General features: G+C 35.0%; 1 protein-coding gene across 1 annotated transcript; it reads left to right on the forward strand.

The window, feature by feature from the left end:
• The first annotated feature begins 5,539 nt into the window (after positions 1–5,539).
• On the forward strand, positions 5,540–11,334 carry LOC104114661 (NAD(P)H:quinone oxidoreductase). Its single transcript, XM_009625158.4, has 3 exons — positions 5,540–5,794; positions 5,908–6,099; positions 10,779–11,334. The coding sequence occupies exons 1-3, from the start codon at positions 5,692–5,694 to the stop codon at positions 11,084–11,086; spliced, it is 603 nt and encodes a 200-aa protein (XP_009623453.1). The 5' UTR covers positions 5,540–5,691; the 3' UTR covers positions 11,087–11,334.
• Positions 11,335–17,329: the final 5,995 nt, after the last annotated feature.

The raw sequence follows: 17,329 nt of genomic DNA on the forward strand, positions 1-17,329 counted from the left end.
AACATGATAAAAGAATCGATGGAATTCGGCGGTAAATTGTGGTACCAGATCATAGCTCCCTTCGAGAGGGTCTCCCCGAGCTTTTCAACAACACGGATTCGATCTCATCGTCCTCCAAATCATTTCCTTTTATGGCATATGTGTAAGAGGTGACATGTTCGTTAGGATCAGTCGTACTGTTATATTTGGAAATTTTGGGCATACAAAATTTTTTGGGGATTGGCTTCGGCGCCGCACTCGAAGATAAAGGCTTTTGTATGAATTTTTTCGAATCAAGCCCCTTTATCATTGGTGGAGCCCTCGGGATTTGATCGATCCTGGCATTGTACATTTCCACTCTCTTGTCGTTGGTTTCGACTCGTTTTGTAAGTTCCTCGAGCAATTTAGTAATTTCGGGAGTAGTCCCCGATTCTTGCTCGTTAGATTTCACTATGGTGGGCTCTGTTCTGGGGGTGACTTCTCGAAGTGGATTGGAATCCAGCCTGCTTTGTGCGCGAGTTTGGATCTGTAGCTGAGCTATCGCTACTTGTTGGGCTTGTAGTATCTCGAAGATCATACGTAAGCTGGCCCCTATTTCCCCCGCATTTTGGATGTCTCGGGCTACGGATCGAGTACCGCCCTGAATGCTTCTTTCCGGTTCGGAACGTTGATTCGCCTCCAAAGCTATTTGTGAATTGACATCCAATGATATTTCGGCTCAAATTTCGGGTACTTCGATTCGAGCATCGGTGCCATTATTTATTGGCCTTCCGGGCCCGGGTGCCAAGTTGTTGGTTTCATCTTGAAGGCCGGTTTCGTTATCGATCGGTGAAGCCATTTGATTGGTGGTTATTCGTAGCTGATCCGAAATTCAAGATGTTTTCGAAAATAAGCGCAAAGCACAATGACGTGTTTTTTCAGATTTGTATCAAATAACCACTGTTATCCTCGGCCCCACGGTGGGCGCCAAATTGTTTATCCGAAAAATGGATAGAGTTGAATTTATACGCAGTTCCGAGGATATGTGGCGTAACTTAGCACAAAATATAATGATAAATAGAAATATAAATATAGATTGTAGAGAATGCGAAATAGATAAGGTTGTCAGAAACAATGAATCTTAGGATTCAACAAATAGAATCAATCTAAGAAATCTGAAAGAACGATTCTTTACTGTAGAAGAATATAGCGATTTTATTACAATGTAAGTCCGAGAAAAACTTGTTTTATAGAAATGGTAACCAAACCATTTTACAGTGGAGGGATTTGGCTCTAAGCATAATAAAATAAACATTCAGTGGGAGACCCATGATAAGTTAGTTTTTCCATAATTTCTGCCAAGATTCTCTCTAGTGGGATTGCAACGGCTTTTATCTGCGAGCTCGATCTTGCTTAGAACCCTCGATTTTGGTTTGAGCTTGATTTCGATTCGAGCTCGTGATCTTGGTTCGAGCTCGATCCTGGCTCGAGCCCTTGAATTGATTCGAGGTCAATGTTGGTTGGTTTCTAGATTATGAGCATGATAGATCTACTTTGCATCATGGTTCGATTTCGATTCGAGCTTGATAATGATATTAAACTCGACACGGATCGGTCTCCCCGGGTTCGAGGTTAATTTGTTCCACCTTCGGGATCTTACTTCGATAGATCATCGTTCGAACTCGATCGGACGTGCTATGACCGAAATCTATTTCGACCGTATACAGGGTCTAACTTAGATATGGTCTATTTAAGCTTATGTGGCATTATTGTTAGATTTTTTTAATTAAATGTAATGCCATGTCATATTTTTTACTGAATATTTTATAGGTTTTGAACTAGAATGACTTTTAAGTTACAAAGGTAAAGTTGAGTGACTTTTAAGTGATGAAAAATAGATAAGTGACTTTTGTGAAATAAATTGATAAGTTTGATTTCAAGGAATAAAATCAAATTAGACAATCGATTTTCTCTTTAGAATATAGATAAAAATTTGAAATAAACAGCAAAAAAGAATGTTTGGTAGCTGAGATTTGAACAGTTGGATGATGAAACCAGGAAAACCCAGAAAAGAGAAATATTTATTCAATTAAGAATTTGGCATATCTTCTAAGACTTTATCTTTTGGTTAGATATAAGGATATATATATATATATATATATATATATATGGGATAGTATATGATTTAGTTGGTTTATTGGGAAGAAATAGAAAGGTGACGGAGAAAGGAGGAGACGGTGGCAGCGAAAAGGAAGAAGAATGGTGGGGTGAGTGGCTGAGTTTGAAATGAGAATGGACCCTTTTTTCTTTTATTTTTTTATTGTTATTCCCTCCGTTCCAATGAGGTGAATTTGTTTGACTGAGCATGGAGTTTAAAAAAAATAAAAAAATTTGTAATTTGTGGTTTTAAACAATTTAAAAAGAGGCCCAGAGTATTTGTTTGGTTATAAAAGATTCTCATTAAGGGTAGAATTGTAAGTTTAAGCAAAATTATTTCCAAATTTAGAAAGAGATCATTCTTTTTGGAACAGACAAAAAAGGAAATAGGCTCACATTGAAAATTTAGTATTATTCGGACCCTTTATCACTTTTTCTTTTTCATTTTACTTTTTAATCATTTTTAAATTAAATTCACCAATTCACGCTACCCAAACGCGTGTATATCACATATTTTGTCCAACTCAGAGAGATTTAAGATATTAGATTTGAACAAGTTTAAGTGTTCGGATGAAATTTCAGAAAGTAGGAAGAACTGGTGAGAGTAGTTTTGTCTCTAGGCTATTCTGCCTTGTTTATATATAATGGAACTTAGGAGCAGCTGGGTCCTTAAGAGGCATGAAAGCAGCAATTTACATATCGTTTTCCCTTTAGTTTTCAAATATATTATATGTTCTCGTGCCTTTTAAAGAACAAATAGTGGTAGATAAATTTCAATATACTCTTGGTCAAAATGATTGGATCATCTGATCCTACTAAGATAAACAATTAATATTCAATTAGATACATGTGATTTTCAGCAAAATCTCCCTATAACGTAATTTTAAATTTTACTATATTTTAAATTTTGAAATTGCATAAATTACATTGTCTTATTTATATAGTACAAAAAACTAATATTTTTCATGAAAACTTATATAATTCTAACTTACCTTTAATCGTAACTAGTATCTATCTTTTCCTACTTCATCCTTCTCCGATAAGTAATTCGTTATTACTAACATGAAAATTATGAAATTAATTTAGCGATAAATATAAAGTAATTGTGCTAAAAAATAATTCATAAATTTTTATAAAGAATTACCACAAAATAGTGTGGTTACTAAATTTTTCGGCTCTTCCAAGGATAAGCCATTTAATTTTTTTTTTAATTGCAAATGTCATTGTCAAATTTCTTTATAAAGGTATTGTTAGTAAAAGGCATTTCGACTACTCTATGCATCGAAGACTGGTTAGGATTAACACGACCTAAACGACCATTAATAATATAATAGCTCTTAAATGATTCAAAAAAGTTCTTATGTGATTTCGGATGACTTATCGGAGAATGTAAAACAATGAAAAACTCCATTCAGTTAGCATGATAATTTAGTCTTATGGAAAGGTGTATATAGGCGATCACTCCTCGGTTCAGATTGAAATGTCGCTATCAAACCTAATATCAATCTTGACGTGCATGGTAGAGTGATAATTTTTAATGATAGTCATTGTATTTTTGGTTCCTTTAGTCTAGGAAAGCTAAAGAAAGGAAAAACATAGAAAAATTTCAAGATCTCAAAATTTTCTATTCCTTTGTTTTTTAGGTAGACAATTTGCTATAGTCACAAAAGTAACTTAAACTAGCCTGACCTTGAGGATGGTTGTCGTCTTGTCGATTATTAGGTCAAGTAAGGTTGTTAGATCCTTCTTTTCTTTTATGCATATACAACGTATTGAAATTCCACTGTTGTTAGTTTTCAAACACACACATATAAATGAAGATTTTAGACAAAGAGTCGATCTTCTATTGGGCTATCAATAAATGTATGTGTTCGTTGACTCGATCTTCTATTGGGCTATCAATAAATGTGTGTGTTCGTTGACTCGATCTTCTATTGGGCTACTTTTTGGTCATGAGTTGATTTATTTCAACCGTTGAGATTGATCTATTCTTATATATAAATGAAGATTTCAGACAAAGAGTCATACATTTAAACACATCTTCAATAATTTTCTTTTACTTTTGATACCCATGCAAAAAAATTGTATGTCTTAAATTTATAATACATGGACCTTATTATATATGCCCAAAATATATATGTCCATGACATTATAATAGAAATAAGTTAAAACAAATGGTCTCTTTAGCATTAATCATGTAAACTAAGATATTTTCTTGATTAATATAATAAAATTTTTACGAAATTACTAATTAGGTATTTCTAATGTAGATATTTTCTAAGGAAGACTATATGTTATAAAGATATTACTTTTGATTATATACCATTCATGGAGTCACATGACATGAAAGATAAAGTATTAAAATAAAATAAACTTAGTAAAACTTGTAAAGAATTATGAAACATATGAAAATGATAGAATCTCTTAATAAACACCAAAATGATACTCACAAGTCACAAGTAACTATAACGGGATTTGAGAAAAGCAAGTCCGCAAAGATAGAGATAATATAGAGTGGTGTTTAACGGACCCTATATGAAATCAACTCACTTTAGTATTAGAGGTTAGACCAAATTGAGGATATATAGTAGAAGAAAAATACTACAAAAAGGCAAGGAGTTTATTTTTTATGACATGAGACGAATTAGTTAAATTTATACCAGAAAAATCATTTATATGAGAAGTTGGCAAAATGAAGATCTCTTTGAATTCTCTATTTGTCGATGATGCCCATCCGCTGGCTATGTATTAGAGCATAAACTCTAAAGGTTGCAACAGTTAAAGACTATTACTGAATGAAAAGGTTAGTTATAATACGATTGAACGGACACAACTATTCAAAAAATGAACACTTCAAATTAGTATTATTCTTTTTAATTGAATATTATCATTAACTAATATTTAAAATGGGTAAAAGATTCCATCATTTTTATGGGCATTTTTGTAATTTAACTATAGTCTTAGGAACTTCCCACTTTTAATATAGTATAGATAGATAGATAGATAAATTAATTTTAGGCTTAGAGGCTTCCCACTTTTAATATAGTATAGATATAAATATATATTAGAACTTGCACGAGTTTAATTGCTTAATATATTTACAATACATAATTAGTGATAAATTAGTAGAAAGAGGTTTTCTTCAATTATTTTTATGAGTAATTCATAATAAATTTAATATTTAAAACTTATCAATTACGATACAGTCAAACCAAATAACAATAATATTATTTAACAATAATAAATGATATAATTTATTTAAATATTATATTTATAAAATAATATAATACAATACAATAATGAGTAATATTGATCCAGTGTTTGTTGTTAAGTTACAAAGTTTGTCAGCTAAACAATGATGTAATGGACAGGAAACAGTAAAAATAAGACAAAAGCCGCCGAGTCAAGTCAACAGTGACGGTCCGATTTGTTTTAAAAAACATATGACGGTTCGCCGTCCTATTCGTCAGACCTTCCGAGTTCCTCTGTATAAATTTATGAAAAGCCATCAATCATATATCTGAGAATTCAGAAGTAGTGAGAAAAAGACAAAGGAAAAAAAAATCGGGAGTGGAAATGCAAGCAGCAGCGGTGATGGCATCTCAACCAGTAATCAAAGTTGCTGGGCTCTGCGGTTCCCTCCGTAAAGGTTCCTACAATCGTGGTCTCCTCCATGCCGGTATACTTCTTTTTTTAAATTATTGTTTCACCATATCCTTTTGGTGCAATGGTGCTTGTAATTGCTACTCATATTGTGATTGATATTTGATTGATGATTGTAATTGGGCGTAGCAATGGAGATATGCAAGGATTCAATGAAGGGTATGGAGATCGAGTACGTGGACATATCGCCACTGCCGTTTCTGAACACTGATCTGGAGGTCAACGGCACTTATCCTGCCGCTGTGGAGGCTTTTCGTAAGAAAATTGAAGAAGCAGATTGTTTCCTTTTTGCTTCTCCCGAGTACAATTACTCCGTCACTGGTATTCCACTTTTCTTCCCCCTCCTAATTTTATCCCTTTTTTCCACCTTCTCTAACCGATGCTCCACTTATCTATTTTGAAGCTAATTTAGACTTTAAATGGTTACTCTTTTTGAAGATCTTACTTTGTTACTCAAAATTTGGGCAAAAATCAGAGTAAGTTGCAAAGGTTCCTCGTATAAAAATTAGTTTGGCTCTAGGAATCAGAACATGAGTATAGCTATTATTTAATCTTTATTGGATGGTAACTATGGATTGACATTTCTAATTTATGATTTAATTGTTTTGGAATCTGGATCTGATCAATTTAGTGCTATTTCGACTTATATGCACTGAGAATCTGAAGACTTGTACACCAAGAATGATGATTTATGATGCTTATCTGGTGAGCACAGAGCTTTGAATACTAGAAAGAAATAAAGGGAAAGAGGATTAAGAAAAAGTTGAAAGCTAGCAAAGTGACAATAATTGGTGTTTTAGATGGATGATTTGATTAGTGGTTTTGGTGTGAATTAGGACCCATGATCACTATTGCTAATTAAGTATGCCAATTTATTCTGTGCAACTTTAGCTTTTATTGATGAAGGTTGAACTGGGAAGATGCTTCTTTTATAAAAAGTGATAGCAAATAAGCTGTATATGGTGAAAACTAAAGAAAAAGTTCCTGCTTAGCACAAAATGATAGTAACATACAACAACAATAACAACCCAGTAAAATCCCACTAATGGGGTCTGGGGAGGGTAGTGTGTACGCAGACCTTACCCCTACCTAAGGGTGACAAGTGGGCAGGTCCAGGCCCGGGATCGCGGGCCAAACGCCCGGTTTTAGCGGGCCTGGGTCGGTCTCGTGGGCCGGTCCTATGATTTGGGCCCGAGACTGTTTAGCCCGCCAGGGCCCGGGACCGGCCCGGTCACTTAGCGGACCAAACGGTCCCAACGGCTATTTTTTTTTTTTTTAAATATAGCCGTTGGGCTGTCAAAAATAGCCGTTGGCTATTTATAAAATAGCCATTTAACCCCCCCAACTTTGTTTTAATCCCAAACTTTTTATAATTACACTTTTTCCCTATTTTCAACTATAAATACCCCATCATTCTTTTATTTTTTCTTACAAAATCATCAATCTATCACAATCTCTCTCTAATTTTCTTCTATAATTGCTACTATTGCTTACTTTATTGTATATACTATATATATATATATGAATATAGCTTTTATATATATATATATATCTTATATATAGTATATAAGATGTATATATAGCTTATCGAATATAGCTTATATATATACATTTAATATATATACTATATTATATATACATCTTATATATAGTATATAAGATGTATATATAGCTTATCGAATATAGCTTATATATATATATATATATACATCTTATATCGATATACTATATATACATCTTATATACTATATATATTCGATATTAAATATTGAATATTAAAATTTAGGATGTTAAATAAAATTTAGGTCACAATTCTATAATAAAATTTACAAAGCATTGCCTTAGATATTTTTTTTAACATCCTTTTGTCTCTAATATCTATTTAATTTTTATTTTAAAAAAATATATATGTTGGGCCCACTTAGCCCGTTTAGCCCGGGACCAAACGATCCCGGTCCCGGGCCGGTCCATATAAAAAGCCCGTTTAGGCCCGGGCCTGTTTGGCCCGTTTAATTTGGGACCGGCCAGGGACCGTTTGGACCGGCCCACTTGGCCCGTTTAGGTCCGGGACCGGCCCACTTGCCAGCCCTACCCCTACCCCGAAGGAGTAGAGAGGCTGTTTCCGAAAGACCCTCGGCTAAAAAAAAAAAGTCAAAAGGGCAAAAAGGAAGACAATATTAGTATCACAACAACAATCATAGGATAAATAGGAACACCATGAAATCCAGAAGAAAGATGCAAAGTAAAGGGAGAAAATATTAGTAAATATTAGTATCACCACAATAGTCATAAGAAAAATAGAAACACCATGAAATCTAGAAGAAAGATGTAAAGCAAAAGCGATAGCTAGTAAATAGGACATGCACTGAAAAGCGAAATAGTAAGCCACAACATTCCCACTAGTTATCTTAGATAAAAACCCTACATGGCTAGTTCCACCATGGTACGAAGTAAGGCACGACTCAACTATCTCCTAAACTACAACCCTAATACTCCACATCTTCATATCAAGTGTCATATCCTCAGAAATCTGGAGCTTCGCCATATCCTGCCTGATCACCTCTCCCCAATACTTCTTAGGCCGCTCTCTACCTCTTCTCGTGCTCTCCGCAACCAGCTGCTCACACCTCCGTACCGGAGCATTTGGGTTTTTCCTCTGAACATGTCTGAACTATCTAAGCCTCGCTTCCCGCATTTTGTCATCAATGGGAGCCACATGCACCTTCTCCCGAATATCATCATTTCTAATCTTATCTATCCTAGTGTGCCCGCACATCCACCGCAATATCCTCATTTCTGCTACTTTCATCTTCTGGATATGTGAGTTCTTAACGGGCCAATACTCAGCCCCATACATCATGGCCGGTCTAACCACCGCTTTATAAAACTTACCTTTGAGTATCGGTGGCACTCTCTTGTCACACAGGACTCCAGATGCTAACCTCCACTTCATCCATCCTACCCCAATACGGTGTGTGACATCCTCGTCGATCTCTCCTCCCCCTGGATAACCAAACCAAGGTACTTGAAGCTGCCTCTACTGGGGATGACCTGCGAATCAAGCCTCACATCCACGCCTACTTCCCCTGGCTCAGCGCTGAACTTACACTCCAGGTATTCCGTCTTCGTCCTGCTCAGCTTGAAACTCTTAGACTTAAAAGCTTGTCTCCAAACCTCCAGCCTCGCGTTAACACCGGCTCGCGACTCATCAATCAGAACTATGTCATCGGTTAATAGCATGCACCATACACATCCCCTTGAATATGGTGTGTTAACGCGTCCATCACCAGGGCGAATAAGAATGGACTGAGCGCAGAACCTTGGTGTAACACCATTACAACCGGAAAATACTCAGAGTCGCCTCCTACTGTCCTAACCCGAGTCTTAGCCCCATCATACATGTCCTTAATCGCCATAATGTAGGGAACCGACACACCTTTTGCCTCCAGGCATCTCCAGAGAATTTCTCTAGGAACCTTGTCATACGCTTTCTCTAGGTCAATAAACACCATGTGCAGATCCTTATTCCTCTCTCTGTATAGTTCCACCAACCTTCTAACAAGGTGTATAGCTTCTGTAGTCGAACGACCCGGCATGAACCCGAACTAGTTGTCGGATACAAACACTGTCATCCTCACCCTCGCTTCAACCACCATCTCCCACACTTTCATGGTATGACTCAGTAATTTGATACCCCTATAATTATTACAACTCTGGATATCACCTTTGTTCTTATACAATGGAACCACCGTACTCCACCTCCACTCATCCGGCATCCTTTTCCCCTTAAAAATTAGATTAAACAACCTAGTCAACCACTCCAAACCTGCTCTCCCCACACACTTCCAAAATTCCACCGGAATCTCATCTGGCCCGGTCGCTCTGCCCCTACTCATCTTACGCATAACTCCCATGACCTCCTCAACCTCGATACGCCTGCAGTACCCAAAGTCACGGTGACTCTCGGAATGCTCCAATTCGCCTAGCACAATATCCCGATCCCCTTCTTCATTCAGAAGTTTATGAAAGTAAGTCTGCCATCTCCTCTTAATATGGGCATCTTTCATCAATACTCTACCATCTTCGTCCTTGATGCATCTCACTTGGTCCAAATCCTGAGCCTTCCTCTCTCTCAACTTGGCCAGCCGGAATAACTTCTTCTCCCCACCTTTTTCCCCCAATTCCTCGTACATACGACCATAGTAACATGAATATATATATTATCCAAGATATTTATCTCACACAGGCTTTTGTAGGATGACCTTCTTTAAGAGATCAATAAGAGCAAATTAAGAACTTGATAGTAATACCTATAAATGTATTTGGTTGTAAAACAATTTATAAATAAATGTGGTTACAGCTGGAACTTAACGTGTAACATCTGTGGACATTTGAAATACTCCCAAAGAATTGTTCAAGTTAAGGTGCTTGAAAGATATCTTCACAGTTCATCTTTCAGGTTGATATGACGAATATTTGGTTTTTTTTTCTCTTCTGTTCTTTTGTGGTTTAATTTTGTTCATTTCATTGGAAAAGTGAGTGTTAAATGTGTTGTACCATTGGGTTTTATGTGTTTGTTAGCTGCTATTTCTGGTCTGTTTAAGAAACCAATTACATAGTAGTAGCATGGGAGTCTTATTATCTGCTATGGTAATGGATGGACCGTAAGAGTTGAAGTAATCATAGCCTGTACATATTAATCCAAATGGAGGATTTGGTTGCCTAGATTGAATCCAAGACCTATAGTTTGAAAGCATCGATTAGACTCTGGACATGCAAGTAGCAATAGGTTGCTTGATTAGTTTGTAGACTATCCTCGTACACATTAACAACAACAACAACAAAAACATACCCAGTATAGTCCCATAAGTAGGGTTCTATCCTCGTACACATTATAGACTCACAATGTTAATACAGCAGTGCAAATAATTTGATCGATTTTGCTTCTTGTGGTGATATTCTTGGTACTAATGAACTATCATTTCCGGCTCCTTGGATAGGACCCTTGAAAAACGCAATTGATTGGGCATCTCGGCCTCCAAATGTTTGGGCTGATAAAGCAGCAGCAATAGTGAGTGCTGGAGGTGGCTTTGGTGGAGGACGATCACAGTATCACCTTCGACAGATAGGAGTCTACCTTGATCTTCATTTCATTAACAAACCTGAATTTTTCCTGAACGCGTTCCAGCCACCATCTAAGTTTGACAGTGATGGTGTGCTGACAGATGAAGAAACCAAGCAGAAACTTAGAGCAGTTCTGTTATCTTTACAGGCATTTACCTTGAGACTCAAAGGCAAGTGTGAATAGCTTCTACCGGCGAATGTGATCCATTTATTCATCCAATATGGGATGGTGAAAATTATCCCCAGTCAATGTTTCCCGCTCTGAGGGGAGAAATTTTTTCTTGTACTCGGTGATTTGAAACATCTTTTCAGTTGATTGGTTGTGTGTTAGCACTTAGCATGGATGAAATCATATGGAAGTTTCATGGAGATTGATGAATAATGGCTGGATAAATAAAATTTATGTCTACGAGTATTGGCTGTTTTAAGTTATTATCTGGCTTAATATTCGCTCTCTAATTTACTTACGCTCAGTGTTTTAAAAGGCGTTTTTGGGACGAGGCGCACCAAAAATGCCCCGAGGCGATGGTGTGGGACGAAAGTCTCAAGAGGCGTATGCCCAGCAATTCCGAGGCGATGGTGTGGGACAAAAGTTTCAAGAGGCGTATGCCTAGCAATCCGGGGCATACGCCCGGGTGTTCGGGGCGTACGCTCGGGCGTTTGAGACGCATTTTTGTAGTGAGGCGTAAGCCCCAGAGACTTTTTCAAATTAAAACAAAATTTGTTGAATAAGTCCTTCATATAATACCCAAATTCTCAAAAATCAGCTTGTAATTACTCAAAAATTTTCAAAAGGAACTGAAATGTATTAAATTTAAAAGTCAAGAACTTTTTTATTGATTGAAGCCCTAATTTATGGTATTTTCTAATTCTTTTTTTGTCCGCTAGTCTGCTAATATCTTCCAAAAGCAATGAATATTTTTTTTTTTTTAAAATACAAAGAGAACTCCATTCTTCTTCATAGCATCAAATTCAAAGTTCAAATTGCAGGTTAGTCATCCTTTTTGTTCCTTCACGTAGAAAACTTCATTCTTTTCGACTCAAGTTATTTGTGCTTGTAGGTAGCGTATAATAGATTGTTTTGACTAGTTTTTAGTGGAGATGGAGCACATATATATATATATATATATATATATATATATATATATATATTCCACATATTTATAGTTTCTTCAATTTTTATACAATTTTACCTGTTTATAAATATTTACTGTAATTATATTATTTTATAAAATACTCATGAGGCTTACGTCCCGTGCCTCGGAGCTTACGCCTCGCTGAGGTATATGTAAAGCGTCTCGCCTTACGCCCACACCTTTTAAAACACTGCTTACGCTTAATTTTTTCGTTTAGCCCTGTAGTCTTTTTCAATTGTTTGGTAATTAGAATTGACCTGTTATTTTGAAATCAGTGAGTGCAGTCATCACAAAATCAGGAAGGCTTCAATGCCATGCTTTTGCTCTATCCTAAGTTGGAAACAAGGGTGGCCTAAAGCAAAATTTGGATGAGAGGCCTTAATTGTTTTAAAATATTTTTTATATATTATTTGAAGTTTATTTTCCTAACCTTTTTAGATATAAAATTGTTAATAATTTTCTTTTAATCGAGTTATTCTAATAATTATTTTTCAACTGATAATAATGCTAATCCGATCTATTTAACTCCTCGTGAGTTGATCCTATACAAGATTTTATCAATTTTAATTTAAAAAAACTTTTCTCCCCGAATGTAATTGTTATAGTAATATTATTCTATAAGAAATATAGGCATTTGGCAGAAAATCAAGTCTTGTTATCTTATTAAATATATCGATTAGAATCTTATCTTATACTTGTAATATTTCCTTTAATGCTATATAATTTAAAAAATAAGTCTAAACTATCATGTCAGGGTGGCTATTATGTTTTAATCGAGGTTAAGTCAATATTTTTTTCAAAGTTTTATCATCTCGTGGCCTTAAATTTTACCTACTAAATAAAAAAGAAAAAATATATTTATATGCTTCGGATTATTCAAATCTCAACTATCAATGTCACTAACAAATTAAATTTTCTTTTCCTTTTCTGTATTAAAACATTGTACTTTTTAACCTTAAGATAATCAACTTTTTATATAAAAAATTAATTCATAAAATTACTACCAATGGAAAATGGGACCCTAAAATTTGGGGGCTAAAGTGACGGCTTGGGCTGCCTTACCCTTCAGCCGGCATTGGTTGGAAATATTTAGCGAAATCAAATATTAGTCGAATCCCCTGTCCTGCCCATGCCATAGAGGTGGCAAATATCGATGGCCTATAGCAGATCTTTTCTTTCTTAAATAACATTTGCCAATCAAGAGAGGTCCCTGTACTTATAGTCTATAGACGCATCCTTAAGGTAGGGGCTGCCATTTTGTTGGCATTGTGATTTCCAGGGGTGCTCATAAAAAACTCAAAAATCGAATCAAATCGATCAAAAAAATCGATACTTTTTAGATTTGGTTTGGTTTTGGTTTTGAATTTTGAAAACCGATCAAATTTGGTTTGGTTTTGATTTTAATTAAAAAAATAACTGAAAAAATCGAACTAAACCGGCTATAAAAGTAGCTATTTAAATTTATTATTACACCTATATATATGTATATTTTTATATAAAGTTTCTAAAATTTTATGGTACATATTAGTCATTTATATTTTTAGTTTTGTTTTTTGCTATTATAATAATCTAATTCTTTGCCTTAACATTCTAGTTTGATTGGTAGTTTTCTTTTGCTAAGTACAAGAATTTATTTCATGTTAAACATAATCGATTTTTAATTGAGTACTTTAATTATTCATTACTATTTGATTCAATTATCATCAATGTATCTTGGTAAATGATAGATTTCTCAAAGAGCAATTGATTTGATAGTGTTACGTTGAAAATATAGTCGTCGGAATATGCGTTTGGTAGTGTATGTCTCATATTTAAGGAAAAAAAATTATGAATAACCGAAAAACCGACAAAAACCGAATCGATAAAAAATCGACTTAATTGGTTTAGTTTGGTTCCAATATTTAAAAAACCGACTTAGTTGGTTTGGTTTTTTTTTCGGAAAAAATCGACCCAAATCGAACCATGAACACCCCTAGTGCTTTCCATGGATGAATTTGTTTGACGTTTGCTGGAATCCAGAATGTGGAATATTACTTACTTCTTTTCTGTTCATCCAAGTTAGGGGTATCAAATTGGCGGGTTGGACTGATTTTGGGCGGGTCAAAATAGCACGAGCTAGTCAATTTTCGGATTGGTAATTAAAAAATAGCCACCGTTTGCAAAGTCATTGAAAAATAACCACTATTTTGCTGCAACACGAAAAGTTCCAGCATAATATACTGGAGATTGCTGCACATGTGTATAAACTTCCAGCATATTATGCTGGAACTCCAACACACGGAAAGTTCCAGCATAATATACTGGAGAATGGAGCACTTGTGTATGAACTTCCAGTATATTATGCTGGAACTCCAGTATATTATGCTGGAATATTTTTCGGATTTTGAACAGTGTTTTCGTTCAGATTTTATATTTACATGAAAAGTGGCTAAATTTCGATTATTTTTGAAACTGCGGCTATTTTTCAATTACCACTTGTAAATCTGACTGTTTTTGAATTTCACCCGTCAAAAATAGAGTGAGTCAATAATTGAACGGTTCATTTGACTGGCCTAAAAGTAACTTGGGCTGAGATGAGTTGGGTCAAGTTGAGCTAAAATTTGGGTCATAGCCCAACTTGCCCAACTCTTATTACGCTTTAATTAATGTGTATTATTTTCTTATGAATTGTTTAATTATCAACTACCATTTTTTCTTTTGTTATGATAATATATATAACATATCAAAAAAAAAAAGAAATATTTTAAAGTTATTTTAGAAAAGTTACTCATGGATCAATTTGGGCTAAAAATCATCTCAACTTTAGATTGACCGAAATGAGTTAGGTGAAAATGTGTTCATGAGTTCAACGGGTCAATGACCAGCCCAACCTTGAATGTCTTGAACGGGTCAAATGGATTTGTGCTCAACCTTGGACGTCTTGGACGGGTCAATTAGGTTCATGCAAGAAAATAGAAAATAACCTTTTTTTAGTTCACTCTTTAAATTTTGTCCCCGTTAGTTCAATGGGTTAAATTCATTGATCCAATTATTTTCAAAGGTGAAATTTATCCAATCGAACAAATGAGAACGGAAATTAAATAGTTGTATCAAAATAGGTCATTTGGTGTAACTAATACGATAGTGTTATAAAATAAAGACAGTAAAGTAAAAACAAGTATAGAGAGAAACTGATATATTATTCAAACTTCAAACTTCTGTACATAATGAACTGAGTTTTACTCTATTTATAGAAGAAAGGAAGCTGTTGTGCAAGCTGCTACTCTAAGCTGTTGTGTAAGTTGCTACTCTAAGCTGTTGTGCCAGATATAGATAATTTTCTACCATAGGTAATATTTATCCATAACGGAGTACCGAAAGGATAAGCTTCTTTAGGAGGCTTATTTCCAATATAGTACTAAATAGATAAACATATTTACGGCGCAGTCTCATATGGATAAGCTTCTTCAGGAAGCTTATTTACAACGGAGTACTAAATGAACATCCATAATATAATATATTTATAACACTCCCTCTTGGATATTCATTAAAAGATAATGTGCCTCATTAAAACCTTACTAGGAAAAAACCCTGTGGGAAAGAATCCTAGTGAAGGAAAAATAGTACACATATTTAGTAATACGCATTGCTAGCTGACTCGTTAAAAAACTTATAAGGAAAACCCTGTGGGAAAAAATCTTAGTAAGGAAAAAAGAGTACATCGCGTATTTTACTCCCCCTGATGAAAACCTTGTTTCAAATATTTAAGTCTCTGCATTCTAATCTTGTATACCATCTTCTCAAAAATTGAAGTTGGTAAAGATTTAGTGGATAAATCTACCGGATTATCACTTGAACGGATTTGTTGCACATCAATATCACTATTTTTCTGAAGATCGTGTGTGTAGAATAATTTTGGTGAAATGTGCTTCGTTCTATCTCCTTTTATAAATCCTCCCTTCAATTGGGCTATGCATGCAGCATTGTCTACGTATAAAATTGTGGGTCTTTTCTTACATTCCAAACCACATTTTTCTCGAATAAAATGAATTATTGATCTCAACTATACGCATTCCCTACTTGCTTCATGAATAGCTATTATTTCAGCATGATTTGATGAAGTAGCAACAATAGATTGCTTTGTGGAGCGCCATAATATGATAGTACCTCCACATGTAAAAACGTACTCGGTTTGAGATCTAACTTTATGGGGATCAGATAAATAACCTGCATCTGCATAACCAACAAGATCTGCACTATTTTTATTAGCATAAAACAAACCCATATCAAGAGTTCCTTTTAAATATTGCAATATATGCTTAATCCCGTTCCAATATCTCCGTGTAGGAGAAGAACTATATCTTGCTAGTAAATTAATAAAAAATACTATGTCAGGCCTTGTAACATTAGCAAGATACATTAGTGCACCAATTGCACTGAGATAGGGTACTTTGGGACCAAGGAGTTCCTCATCCTCTTCTGGAGGTCGGAACAAATATTTATTCACTTCAAGTGATCGAACAACAATTGGTGTACTCAATGGGTGCGTTTTGTCGATGTAAAAGCGTTTTAAGACCCTTTCTGTATAGGCAGATTGATGGATAAAGATCTCATTTGCTAAATGTTTAATTTGCATACCAAGACAAAGTTTTGTCTTTCCAAGATCTTTCATCTCAAATTTTTTTCTTAAGATATTCAATTGCCTTTTGGAGCTCTTCTGAAGTTCCAACAAGATTTATGTCATCAACATAAACAGCAAGTATAACAAATTCTGAAGCCATTTTCTTTATAAAATTATATGGACAAATAACATCATTTATGTAACCTTCTTTCAGCAAATATTCACTGAGGCGATTATACCACATGCGCCCAGATTGCTTTAAATCGTACAAAGATCTTTGTAATCTGATTGAGTACATTTCTCGAAATTTTGAATATACTTTAGGCATTTTAAATCCTTCAGAGATTTTCATGTAAATTTCATTATCAAGTGAGCCGTACAGATAAGCTGTAACCACATCCATTAGATGCATTTCAAGCCTTTCACGTAAGGCTAAACTGATGAGATATCGAAATGTTATGGCATCCATAACTAGTGAATATGTTTCTTCATAATCGACTCCAGGTCGTTGTGAGAATCCTTGTGCAACAAGGCGAGTCTTGTATCTTTCAACTTCATTTTTATCATTCCTTTTTTGCACAAAAATTTATTTATGACCAACTGGCTTTATACCAGCAGGTGTTTGGACTACTGGTCCAAAGACCTCTCTTTTAGCAAGTGACTTCAATTCCGATTGAATTGACTCTTGCCA

This window comes from Nicotiana tomentosiformis, chromosome 1 (assembly GCF_000390325.3).
Source record: "Nicotiana tomentosiformis chromosome 1, ASM39032v3, whole genome shotgun sequence".
In the NCBI taxonomy this organism is placed as follows: Eukaryota; Viridiplantae; Streptophyta; class Magnoliopsida; order Solanales; family Solanaceae; genus Nicotiana; species Nicotiana tomentosiformis.